Source organism: Giraffa tippelskirchi, chromosome 11 (assembly GCF_054371585.1).
Source record: "Giraffa tippelskirchi isolate mGirTip1 chromosome 11, T2T-mGirTip1v1.2.pri, whole genome shotgun sequence".
NCBI classification, from domain to species: Eukaryota; Metazoa; Chordata; class Mammalia; order Artiodactyla; family Giraffidae; genus Giraffa; species Giraffa tippelskirchi.
The window spans coordinates 14,370,200-14,384,008 of record NC_137285.1 but is presented as its reverse complement, the minus strand read 5'-3'; the positions used below and the strand labels follow the sequence as shown (position 1 = coordinate 14,384,008).

At 45.3% G+C, this 13,809-nt stretch overlaps 1 protein-coding gene across 2 annotated transcripts in view; it reads right to left on the bottom strand.

Annotated features, from left to right (window-relative positions):
* Positions 1-13,809, bottom strand: part of FBXW8 (F-box and WD repeat domain containing 8) — a 117,553-nt gene that overhangs the window by 70,557 nt on the left and 33,187 nt on the right. For both annotated transcript variants that reach the window (XM_081539705.1, XM_081539706.1), the window contains exon 4: positions 12,350-12,438. In XM_081539705.1, coding sequence (XP_081395831.1) covers positions 12,350-12,438 — 89 coding nt within the window. The remainder of the gene's footprint in view (positions 1-12,349; positions 12,439-13,809) is intronic.

Here is a 13,809-nt window from a genome sequence, read left to right as displayed (position 1 = left end):
TGCCTTCAGCAGCCTTCTCATGAAAAGCTCTTGCCGAAATGCATGACGCTCCTCGGTTTCACCCACTTAGGGCGCGGGAGCACTCACTCTCTATCACTCCTGCCACTCCAACAAATGACTCTCTCCATCACGGCCGAAGCAGGGTCAGAACCTGGGCAGACACCAGGCCCCGGGGACAATGGAGCGGCCAGATGACGAGGTAGTGCGCTGCCTGCCACTAGAGGCCTTTATGCGGAGTTCCTCACAGCTGCTGCAGAGGGTCTGCTTCAACACCAAAGCAACTGTGCCGAGGCGTGTTAGATACGGGGTCAGAGCCTCAGATGAACCCACACAAATACAAAGACATGCAGACAACAGGAAAGGTGTTCGGTCTTCCTGAGGCCAAGCCCCAGTTCCTTTAGGGTTTCCTTCACCTCACGTTACAAGTGTAGAACCAAAAAAGATAACTCCGAGACTTATTTAACTACTGAAGTCTACGACATGATAATCTATGAAGTAGTTGTAGATCAGTTTCTCACGTGAGGTTTCTTAATAAACTAAGGTTATTCTGATTTGGGAATGCTTCACTTACTAAATGCAGCAGTGTTTTCCTCACATTATTAGTTGACAACAAATACACACACCATGAATTCAGAGGTCATCCTGTCACGCACCTTCTCTAGGCTGGACCACTGGGCTCTCCCTCTGTAGGATGGCACCCAGGGAGCAGGCGTGTGAAGAGGCAGGCAGGAGAAATGTGCTGTCTAAAATGGACTGATGGGCCTCTGTCTGACCACTGATCCTCCAGTAAACAGAAACGCTCACTCCATGACAGTCATTAACCCTGGTGACACACAACCAAAGGCAAGATATTGAAATGGCCAGGGCCAAGCATGGCCGCTGGCTCCCAGACCCTCCCGACAGCGCTCCAGATCACGTGACCTCAACAGGAACACACACCCCACTGCACCCAAACTCTCAGGCTCACTCTGACACCGTAAGGTTGACTACAGGGTTCCCTGGAATAAGGCCACTTGCTTAGCAACAGACACACTCAGAGACATGTGAATTTCTAGGCTGTGTATGCTTAGATTCTTGAGGTTAAATTCTGTGTGAAAGGAACCGGCCAATTCACAAAAGGTGGCTGAGAAGGATGGCAACATCATTCAGAAATAAGAGAGAAGTGACAGACAGACAGAGGGGACTCAGGAACTTTGGGAGAAAGAACTACATAAACCAGGAAAATGTATTTCCTTTCTGTCCGTCTCTGTCATTCTGCTTCTTGTGACCCGCATGTGGGAGCACACCAGCCATCCTCAGGGCCTTTGTGGTGCCCCCTGACGGGGTAAGAGGGCAGGATTTGGATGGGGCTTGAAACCCACCGTTTGCAAGCTCCCTCTACACAAGGAGTTCCAAGGTAAATCAACGGCGACCAAATCCAAACCTGAAACCTGCCGCACCCCACAACCGTGAGCCTTGAAATACAGTCTGCCTCTCTCTTTTGGGGGAAGAGGAGAGATTGAGGGCAGAGGTTGCAGAAAGAGGAGCATCCATTAATATTGGAAAGGCTTCTGACCACCTTTTCTTCCATGAAGTTGTCCCCTTCATGCTGCAACTCACTCACCTAAAATTAAACACGTGCTCTCCTCAAAAAGCTTTGGCTCATGACCAAATTGGCCTGTTGCGAGTTCTTGATTCTGTCAGAGACAGAACTCATCCCATGTCACCAGTGCAAAACTGGGGGGGCTCCTCAATGCCCCTGTACCATCATGCACACTACTTACTACACGTGTGGTCCACACCCTTCCTGCTCTCCTCGCTCCAACGCTGCCTCTGGGCCTGGCCCACTCTTCACCCCCAAGTCGCCCCACGACAGCCTCCCCACTCCCGAGCCTCACTCACCTTCAGCCGCCCTGCAGCAGCCAAGCCCTCAGAAATATCTGGCTATGTGGCTCTCTCTCCTTTTTTCCCTCCACCCTCCACACCAGACCACGGGCGCTATCATCTTCCAGGATGGCAGCGTGGACTCTCCTCTGGTGGCAGCTGTGTGTGCAGTCATCTGACTGTGCATCTCCCCTATGAACCCATGAGCTTCTAAGGTCAGGGACTGGGTCCTGCTCCCTGCTGTTGATCCAGTAATCAGAACAGTTGAACTAAAATAGCGCTTGACACTAGGGACCTCTTCGTAAATTCTGAGGCCCTAACTCCACACTGAATGAAGCTTTAACTATCGGCCAGGCACTGAGAACCCTCCCAAACTTGCCTCACTCCACTCCCAGCCTCATTGTCTCCTCTTCCTCAACATGAGCCGGTCTCTAGCCAGGATGATCGGTCACTGCCTTCCACACCACGGGTGCCTTAGCACCTCGGCTCCCATTATCCACCTTTCTGGAGCCCCTTCCCTCCTCATGACCCAGCCAGGTGGGCCAACATTGGCTATACATTATAATCCCTGGGATGCATTTAAACTCCCAATAACAAGGGCACACCAGATCAATGAAATCTCATCCTCTGAGGGTGGGACCAGACAACGCTGCTCCCAATGAGCCACCCAGATTGAGAACCACCCACCTCACTCAAGCCTGTGCTGTACTGTGCTTAGTCGCTGTCGTGTCCAACTCTTTGCGACCCCATGGCTGTAGCCCGCCAGGCTCCTCTGTCCAGGGGATTCTCCAGGTAAGAATACTGTAGTGTGTTGCCATTTCCTCCTCCAGGGGATATTCCCGACCCAGGGACTGAACCCAGGTCTCCTGCATTGCAGGCGGATTCTTTATCAGCTGAGCTACCAGGGAAGCCCTCGCTCAAGCCTAATAAAGTCTAAAGGTCTAGCCCAGGCCCCCCTCCTCCACGACACCTCTCTGCCTCCACTACTGTGCCCCTGAATCTGAAGAAATGGTGTTCACTGCTACGTCCCATGTCTCCTCAACTTGATCATGAAGGCCCTACCACAGTGCCACAGCCTCCATCACAGCACCTCACACACAGCTGAGAGAAGGGGGTCCCCAGGGAACAGCCCGACTGGTTTGAGTGGCACCACTTTCTCTCTGCTGTCCCACTTCCAGTGCAAATGGTCAGTGAAACACCCAGAAGACACACATCAAGATGCATTAGACTTCTTCCATTTACTTCCAGACTAATTAAAACCTCTCTACAAAACACAGCAATGGCACCCCACTCCAGTACTCTTGCCTGGAAAAATCCCGTGGACGGCGGAGCCTGGTAGGCTGCAGTCTATGGGGTCGCTAACAGTCGGACACGACTGAGCGACTTCACTTTCACTTTTCCCTTTCATGCATTGGAGAAGGAAATGGCAACCCACTCCAGTGTTCTTGCCTGGAGAATCCCAGGGATGGGGGAGCCTAGTGGGCTGCCGTCTATGCGGTCACGCAGAGTCGGACACGACTGAAGCGAAAAAGAAAGACAAAACACAGAATAAGCTGCGTTATTTTGGTAAACATAAAACTTTCTGTAGATATCCATCTAAGTCAACTGTATTCTTCACAGCCAAAGAGCATGATAACAGCATAAATGTTTTGCTGCAAAAAGACTCACGAGGCAAATACAAAACACTCAGTGCTCCTTTATGATGGGAACGGAGAATAAATACCCTGCTTCAGCAGGTACTACGTGATGACTCAGCAATAGGCTCTAGACTGTAACACATGAAAGCAACCACAGCAGCGGTGCTCGGACACCATGTTCATGAACTCGTGCTACAGAAGCAGACGTTTTCCTGAGGATGAAACACTGGCTGGGGCAGAGGGACCTGGACCAGACTCTCGGGGCAAGTTCAAAGTGCTTCCTTCCCAACATTGGCCAGGAGAAGCAAAGACAGAGATGGAAGGGGCGAGGGTTGATTTTTCTCCAGAGCTCCAGATGTCTTTAAGGCTGCCTAATGACAATTACACTCAACCAATTAAGACACCACTATGACAGTTGAATTGTCAGTGAGCCTCTGGACCCCAGTGTTGATGGCTCTCTAATTAGAGCCTGTGCAAAGTACAACGGCGACTAATGTACTAGCTGATGTAAGAACACTAACGAAACACTAAGGAAGAAAGAAGCCTTTTCCAAATGAGGAAGGCTGCCCCAGCCTGCGGCCCGCATCAGTGAAGCTGTATGCTTTTCCCAGTCTTTCTCCTGCTTGGCAAGGTTGAGTTTACCTCCAAATAAACACGTCAGAGACCACAGCTGATTTTTTTGTTGGAAGAATGGGAAGACAGCCTCTTTCAAGCTCGGCATACCAGAGCAATTGCCAATTTGAAATGATTTCCCACTGAAAAGCTTTCATTAACTAGTACAGTTCCAATAAGCAGACTACTTATTTGGACCAAGAGACCTGAAAAAAAAAATGGAGAAACGTTGTACAGCTAAAAACCACCTTTAACCTTTTTTCCTGTCTAAGTAGCCAAGCGGGGGAGGGGATGGTTCCATTTTGCTTCCAGGTGCCAGTGCTAATTTGCTGAAAACAATTTTTTCAAGGATCTTCATCACAACCAGGGGCATTGTTTTAAGAATCTGGGCGTAAGGTTAAATGACTTAGCCGAGGTCACAAGAAACATTTCAGTGGCACAGCTGGGATCAACCTGGGTCCCCAAGCTTTTCTCTAACCGCTGCTTTATCCAACAAGTCATTGCCTTCTCCAATGACAGCGTCTTGGAAACAAACATGGCTTTTAAGAACCATTCCCATTTAAGTGCAATATAAGGAATTTATCCTTTTCAATACTCTTGACTCAGGCTTGCAGGACACTGCCCCTGACCCTAACTCATCAGTTCTACTACTACAGCTCAACTGGAAGTCAAGAAGCCAACAACAAAAAAGCTCCATATGCTGGCAAGGGGCATGGGACTAGGCAGATGCAAAGGTGCCTCCCACAAATGGAATGGTTAAACTTCACCCTCAGGATTTCCTGGGCAGTCCAGTGGTTGAGACTAAGTTTTGCAGTACATGGGGTGTGGGTTCGATTCCTGGTTGCGAGGCTAAGATCCCACATGCCTCCTCACAGCCAAAAAAACCAAACCATAAAACAGGAGCAATACTGTTAAAAATTCCATAAAAACTTTAAAACTGGTCCACAGAAAAAACAAAAAAAAGTCTTAAAAAAACTTCACCCTCTACAAGACCATACTGAAACAGCCACCTGCAAGCTAAGTCACAAGTCCCTTCTGATCAAGTACTTATGGCAGCCAAAAGGAGCCTAGTTATGGGGGCCTCAGGCCAGGAAAGCCAATGGTTTCACCTGTGTGTCAGATCCAATAAATCAGTGGTGGCTGCCTACGGCCCTGTGCTGAGAAGCGTTCTGAAGCTGCATTACGCCCAGCTCCTGTAATGGACTTCCCAACCCCATCGCTGGTTGGGGAGTGAGCAGGGGCAGCATGTGTGTAAGTCATATGCATCCTTCCTCCACACGACACTCTGCCTGGACAACTCCTCGCTGTCCCTTCCAGATTCGGCTGAGGAGTCACTTCTCAGGAGAAACCTGCCTGGCTCGGAGCCTACCCTGGTGTCTCTCCTGTGTGTCATGGTGCCTGCTCTTCCCCTACCCTGCTCTCTCACACTGGCCTGTAACCACCAATGACTGTATCGCTTTGGCTTGTGAGCAAGGGAGGTGTATTCCTCCCCCGAACAAGGAATGTGTGTGTAGTGTTCCTCCATGCTTAGTATATGCTCACGAATCTGACTTAAACTTAGAAGATGAAAGTGGTTTAAAGACTACAACGCAATTAGGCCGAGGCCCCTACAAGTGCAGTGCCCGCATTTCAACAAATGTTTATGCCCTTAACATGCCAAGGTTTTAGGAACTAGTCACATACTCCATACTTTCTTCAGTAATACCAAAGATTACAGGTCAATGAAAGCAAGAGTATTTACTGTTTTCTATGAAACACGACTGTGTTGTTATTATGCAATTAACAAAATGAACTCAATCCCACAGTGCAGTCTTTCTGTGGAAATGCACTGCTGCAAACATCAAGTGCAGCTTAAGATGCATCAATTGAGAAATAATGAACATCTTAATGGACCTTATGAGATCCATGCACTACACACTTAAAACTGTTTTCCATATATCTTGGTTAATCACAATCAATAAAGTCAGAGTCAATGATGATTATGCAGAGTTATTGTAGCTGTGGCCCTTCCCATTATTCCTTGGAGAACCCGAGATGGATAAATGCAGCCATGAGTTCACCAGTATTTATTAAGGATATTCTAGAGCTCCTTCATTAAGGATATAATAAATGTGAAGCTCTCTTCTGGTCTCTTATCAATATCTTACCTCAGACTTATTTACCAGAAGAGCATGTACACCTCACAGCAGAAAATAAATAAATAAAAAGTATTTTTAAGAAGAGGTCCCTAATGGGTAATGATTGGATTCCTTATGGGAAATTGTCCAACGTCATAATAAGCAGCAGCACAAAATCTATATAATGGAAGGTTGAAAGGAAAACTGTCAAGAGTTTTTGTTTTTTTTTTTTAAGGGGGAAGATAAAGCAAGTCCTTAGTAAGTGTAAATTCAGGGTGACATTTATCTAAGGCAATTTTTATCATCAATCTGTATTTACAAGGCATCTGCTATCATCTCAAGAGCCTCAAAGTAATCCTAGCTATTATATTATCTACTTTTATACATTCACATGAAGCTAGTAGGATATTAGAAACACCACCTTGAGGTCTTCAGCTCCAGAACAGAAAGTATTCTAGAATTCAGGGCAAATACACACTACTTCAGATCAAAGACGTATTTTGGCATGGTTTGTGGTCAATACCAAGGGACATTTGTAATTATTGGGAAAAGTGGTGGAAAAATGGCTAAAAGCCAAGACATTTCAAGTTTACCTTAGACACATGCTTATGTCTGAAGTATTATTTTCCAACAGTTCCTGGTTATAAACAATGATATCATTCCAAGAAAAGTGTCAATAGGCAAAGTGAACCCAGAGATTCAGACATCCAATTTAACATATATAGATTAGAAGCTCAAAATGTTGCTTCATGGCTACAGAAGACTGGCAACCCTCTTGACTATCCAGGTCATGTCGACAGAGTTTTAGTCATGATAAAAGCCAGAACAGCCAGAGGTCACTCTGGCTGCTAGAGACTGTAGGCAGTTTTGCTCTGTGTCTTACTTGCCTCAAGGGGAATGGAGATGAGGGAAATCAATGTAGACCGAATGGGACAACAGAGCACTTCTTAGGGAAAGAGGACAGCTAACACTTGGTGACATTCAATGATAGAGAGTTCCCTCCAACCATATTTGGCGGGGGGCGGGGGGAGGGGGACACGGATACACAGTCACCATTCTTTTCAGTACAGACAGGAAGCGTACCCTAAAAAGGCAGATCACCATAGTAGAAAACAGAAGAGGGGTGGGGGGGCATTTAGGAGTATTGAGAAAAACCTTGACACAAAAAGGGGACTTGATACCTTTTTTAAACTGAAAGAGGGGGAAATGGTCCTCCAATGTGAATAGAAAAGTGTGCTTTCCTATGCAAACTGAAACGCTTCAGACTTACGAATCTTAAGTAACAGTGAGGAGGGAGTTTATTGCAAAACACACGACGGTACTCCTGGGCATCTGATAAAAGCTTCTGGTGAGCTAATAGCTTAATGGCCGGCACAAGGCCTCCAGTGAGCCCCCTGGTTGACTTTCTCCTCCAAGTTTTACCTGAGATGCTCTCCTTCACTAGATGGCAGTAAAGCAAACATATTTCTGGCAAAGTATACCTAGCCCTGCATCTCAGGTTATAATGTGACCTTTCTGAACTCATGATGTCATCTGTTTTCAACACCCGTGCCTCTCGGTGTGACTGTGGAGAAAGAGGATTGTCTGGGCCTCACAACACAGGACAGGGATGCTGTCACAGCCTCGTCCCTTCTGGTCTTTCCCCTCAATGATAAAATGTGTAATTTGACAGACATTCTACAATTCTCAGAGCTCTCACCATAAAAAAAGGAAAGAAAGAAGCACCACGCTTCCTAACCACTTACTATCAACCAACTTTCCAGGTAACACCTCCTTCTAAGCCCAAGGAAGGCACACACTAAACCTCACTGCATCTCAGGAACGCTACCAGATCACAGAGGAAACGCAGACAGAGGCTCAGCTCTGACAGCGAAAGGTGGTCTATGTACATAGACCGGTGGCTTCTCAGCACAAGTTACTCTCAGGTTATTAAAGAAATGGGAAATCTTCGCCAGTAAAAAAAGTCTACGTACAGGCTGTGTTTGAATCACATACTTTGTCAGTCACAGGACTTCCAATAGCAAAGAAAAAAACTGTTTCTGGTATCTTTTGGGATGCTGCACACACTGCCAGGTAGCCACACGGCACCACACAGAGGCGCGAGGGGGGATCCGAGCAGAGGGCTGTGAGTCACAGAGGCAGCAAGGCGGCTCGGGGAGCGCAGAGTGTGAGGGGCTCTCCCTTCTGTGCGTGCCTGCCCCGAAGCTTCCTGGGTGCTGGGACTGGTGGTCTTCAGGCTCTGTGGTTACAAACACTCTTTCATACACAGCCCCCACCATTTTAAGAGGAGCACAGTCAACAAGAGCCAGCTCTTGTTATTCACGGCACTGACCGAGAGCAGGAAGGTGCACTCAGGAGAGCGGGTTTGAGGGATGGTTTAGAGACTCCAAGGCAAAAAGTTAAATGGGAAAGAACTTGAGGATTATTAAAGGCATTTTAAGATATTTTTTTTTTCTTTTGGCCATACCATGCAGCATGTGGGATCCTAACTCCCTGACCAGGATTGAACCCAGCTTCCCTGCAGTGAAGTGTGGAACCTTAACCACTGGACCGCCAGGAAGTCCCTAAAATAATTCCTTAATCTGGAAAAGATAAAAATCCAGCCACCTAAATCCAGTAATATGCATTTGAAAACAGAAACATAAATGGCACACACCAAAATCCATAATGGGAGCTGTGCTAGCATGCTGGAAATCAGGCGGCTTTCTCTTCTCCACTTTCTAATAGTTTTGCAAAAACAACATGGTCTTACTACTGTTTTCATTTTTAACAGAAAAGAAAGGTCCATAAATGCCGTAAAGGAAAACAAAATGACACTGTAATAATAGACAGGCCATCCAAGCAAGGAGCCAGGGCTGGATATGGCAGCGAGGGGCCAGGCTCTCACGTGCCCCTTGCAGAAGCACAGCGGGGTGGGCAAGGCACGCATGTCGACCCCACTCCCTGGACCTCGACCCCACTCCCTGGACCTCGGGAGCCTCCACGACCTCACATAAGAGGAGCATTTCAGAAGAGAATCTCTAAAGTTCCTTCCAGGTTTCAAATTGTGTGATTCTAAGTTAAAAAGAACCAGGAAATCAGAGAACAAACAAAAGAAATCAGGGATTCCTCCAGTTTCCCGTGTAACATGTAGTATACAGGTCAGGGGAAGGGAATTTATTAAGTGTTAACACTCTTCTTCAGATTAAAAAAATGTATTACTACTACAGGGAGCTTAATGAAACATTATATAACACCTCTCCTTTTAAAAGATGCTTACAAATTAACTGGGAATTTACATGACTATAAAGTTTAAAAATAAAACAACAACATAAGACAAAAATGTTTCAGTGAAGCCTCAAAGCTGTGTGGTTAGCTGCCCCATGAACTGCAGATAATCACTTCCCTGGGAGGCATGCGAAGGGGAGATGCTGGCGTGGGAGGCAGTGAAAGTTAATAGGCTAGTGCGCCATGGAAGCAATAGGCTAGTGCGTCATGGAAGCAATAGGCTAGCGTGCCATGGAAGCTGTGGGAGGCAGCAAGACTTGAGCTAGACCTTAAAAAAGGGAGACCAGGTTTCTTTTGGAGGTGATGAAAATGTTCAATCAGATAACGGTGGACAGTTATACAACCTTATGAATGTAGTAAAAATCACTGACTTACACAATTAACAGGGTAAACTTTATGGTATGTAAATTGCATCTCAAGTTTAAAAAGACATGGTCAGAGGTAACTAGGACTGTACAGGGGAGAAAAACCAAAGGCACCCTGGGAAGAGTAACGAGGAAAAACGGAGATTGGAAACAAATTTCAAAGGGCTCCAAGCATCAGGAAAAGGTAATTGGAAATTATCATCCATGAGATAGGAAGGGAAACACTCATGGACAAGAGGGAAAGATCAAAAGCTTTGAGAATAATGTCTCTTTCCTCTGGTGTAAAACAAGCCTCAGGTGAGAGGCATCCATGTCCTGTTCACTTGACAGGGACTCGAGTGTCTCAGAGTTTATGAGTAAATGAGCATTTGATGGGTACCCTGGTTCTGCGTAAATGGAAGACTATGGCAGAACCAAGACTGGGTTAACTCTACCTTTACGTGTAAAACACATCAGTCTAAGTCTAAGCAATGCAACTCCAAACCAGGAACACCTACACAGAGGACTGAAAAGCTGAGAAGAAGCTGGTAAAAGATTCTGCAACAGAATCTTCAATTATATAATTTAACAGGTTTAAATGCAAACATGGGACATAGGTTACCTGCAGATATATAAAACTAAGCCTCTGAACAGATTCCACTTACATAAAGAAGGAAAGGAAGAAGAAAAATAGGAGAAATGCAAGAGAAGTAAATGAGAAAGAAATGGTGGGGTAGCCACTGTCTCTTTAAGAAGCTCCTTGGAGATACATAACTGCAGAAAGCCTGGTGAATACAACATTGATTGAGAATGAGGTAACCGCAAACACCGCTATTCTCAAATGAAAAGGGATTCAAGATCTGACCCAGAAAACAAGCATCGTAACCACCAGATAAAATTTTAATGATAAACACAAGATGCTGTATATACAAGCAAGACTGAAGTGTCTGAGGCCAGGCCATCAGCATAAGGTTCTCTTAGAAAGAGGGGCTGTGAGGAGCCTCTTTGACCCACGGATCAAGCTCCATCTTATCGATCCACAAAACTCTGCCATTGCTGTGCTTGTGCTGGCATAATCTGTGACGCTGAGCAGGCCTCAGGGGAACACAGAGGCAGGGAAAGAAGGACTGGTATCTGGACTCATGGACAGGCTGCCTTTTGTAAGGTCCACGTCCGGATAAGAAATCCAAAATTGGCTTTCAAGAGTCGTCTTCCTTATTTCAATTCCTTTTATGACTTTCAGTTCAATCTCAACAGTCTGTCCTCAAAGGCCTCTAACCAGGAGACCCCTGTAAGCTAGAATGATCCCAGTCCCTCTAGGAGTTACTAAGGACTCTCAGAATTAGCAGGTGAAGAGGACCTCACCTAGCATGAGCTCTCAGGCCCACACTTGACTGATGGGGGAGGAAGCCTAGTGCCACACTGGTAACTAGATGGACAGAATTCTAGATTTCTAGTCATTCATTTTTCTAAAAGTAACAGTTCTATAGCACTTCCGAGAAGGGCATTAACCTCAATATCACGGCCAGGAAAACACAAGCTAAAGGAAAGTGTTGCTCCTAAGGCATAACCTGTTTAAAGCAAAATACTCTTACAAAGGTACTACGAAACCACAAAATATTAAAATAATCTGACTCTTTGAAATTTCAATTCAAACAATACTCTTCAAGGAATGCTTCTGAAGGAGTTTTCTTTAAAAGGAAAAGGCTCTCTTATGACTAAGTTGTTAAGTCCAAGGATTCTTTCTGTTTGTCCGTCCAGGGAGAAACCTCTTTTGGGTGGCTCACTCCAAAGTCAATCCAGACCCAGAAGTTTAAATGTCCTGGTCTCTATGGCATTAGGTACACAACGTGAGACTCTAGTTCAAGACATACTGTTAATCCAAAAAGAAAGTTACTGCCTTAGTATACATTAAAGAAACACATAAAAACACCCCTCTGATAAAACATGAAGAATTCATGAAAGTGGTTTTTGGAACAGAAGCCAAATTCACAGAAGCTAAAATTAAATTTCTCGGCAATGGAGACAAATACGTAATAAAATGCCTATTTCAGGACAAGTTAACTGCAAATATGAGCTGTGTGGCAGAGAAGGAAGATTACCTGTATGGCCACAGCCCTTTCTCCTAATGAAGGCTTCAGAACAAGAAATCAAGAATAGGACCTGTTTCTGCCAACACTTATTATTCTTGCTTGAATTTTTTATGTCTTCATAAAGAACAAACTGTTGGCCTTAATGAAAATCTAACACAATAACATGCCACAAGAGTCATTTAAAAGCTCCAAAGATATGAGACAAATGGATTACAGAGCCGCCCCACCCCGCTCGCTTCAGAGCCCTCGACTACTGGAGGACAGTCAGGAGCTCCGTCTTGTCTCCACACGGGCTGTGAGTAGGAAGGCACACGCTACCAAAGGTAGAATAACGTGGCTGAGACGCAGAGGGTGGTCCGTGAAAAGTGAAAGACCTTAGGATGAAGAGTATTAAATGAAAAACTGTTTTCGCTTACCCAGCAATGACAACGCCATCGTGAGAATGCACATCACATAAAACTGCGTCGGGAATGTGTTCCAGCTCACTCACGGCGCCTTTGCGATTCTGCATGAGAAAATGGGTGTGGTTTATACTATTCTCGGGATGGCAGGGAGACAAAGCATTTCACTCTCACCTACATCCCATGGCGGGTTATCTACAGCATGGACTGTGTCCACAGTTAAAGAGACTCAAAAGGACACAGATGACAACCAGTATGTTAAGCTACTAGCACGTATAAGCTGCACACACTGAACAGAACTAGACTGTGAGACACTGACCCACCCTCTAGGGGATTACAGGATGTAAACTACTTCACTCTGCAGAGGCTGCCAGTGAAGAAATGCATAAAGTGTATTTAAAAAGTTCAGTTTGGTGGAAAGAAAGTAGTTAATGGTATTTTACCTGGTAACAGCTCTTATAAGTGCTCTCAGAATAAAATTAAAACATATATACAACAAAATAAAAATTAGGGTGGGGGGGGGAGGAAAGAAGACATTATTTCTGATTGAGAGGTCAGAGGTTCATGGAAATGGTATATAAAGGAAACCCTAAAACCCATAACACAGTAGGTCCTGAAGTAGGTGGAGAGAGGCAAGAGGAAGATGTATTTTCCAGTATATGCCCTTTGATGACTATTGATTTATTGTAGCATGATTATTTATTGATTCAAAATATATACAAATAATTATTTTTTAAATAAAGGGAATCTGGAGGTATAGGAAGTATTTACATTTGGGATGTTGGGAAGGGTGGGACAAAGCGAAAAAGCAAGCATGCATAAAGGTATTCAAGAATATCAAGTCATTAAAAAACATAAATACATAACTGAATCACTTTGCTATACACCTGAAACACAATATTGTAAGTCAACAATACTTCAATTAAAAAAAGAAGAATACCAAGCCATCCATAATTTCACCTTTGCTATTATCAGCACAAGGATCAGAAATAGTACAAGTGCCAAGGACAGTTCTTAGCACACAAGTTTCCAATAAATTGTAGCTACTATTACTATCTATATTATTAGGAGACAGATAATGACATCCATTCCATTAAAACCAACATTTATTAAGCAGCTGAACTCCAAACTCTGTGTAAGATGATCCGCTTGGTGATTGCACTGAACTCAAGAACTGAGTCCAAGGCTGAGGGACACAACTGGACACATCCAGGTGAGGCTGTCCAGCTGGTGGAGACATGGGACGGACTCCAAAGTCATCGGTGCAAGGACCGTGGCCAAAGTGACAAGAACAGCAAGCTCTTCTGAGAGACCAGGCAGTGAAAGCAAAGGAGAGGGTCTGTGCACTCACAGCCTCCACTAAGTCTGTCACGTGGCTTCCTCTGTGTCCTGGGCTCCAGCCCCACACTGGTCCTCTGGATTACAGAGACCCTAGCACGCCACTGTGAAACAAGTGTGTGCAAACACCAGGAAGA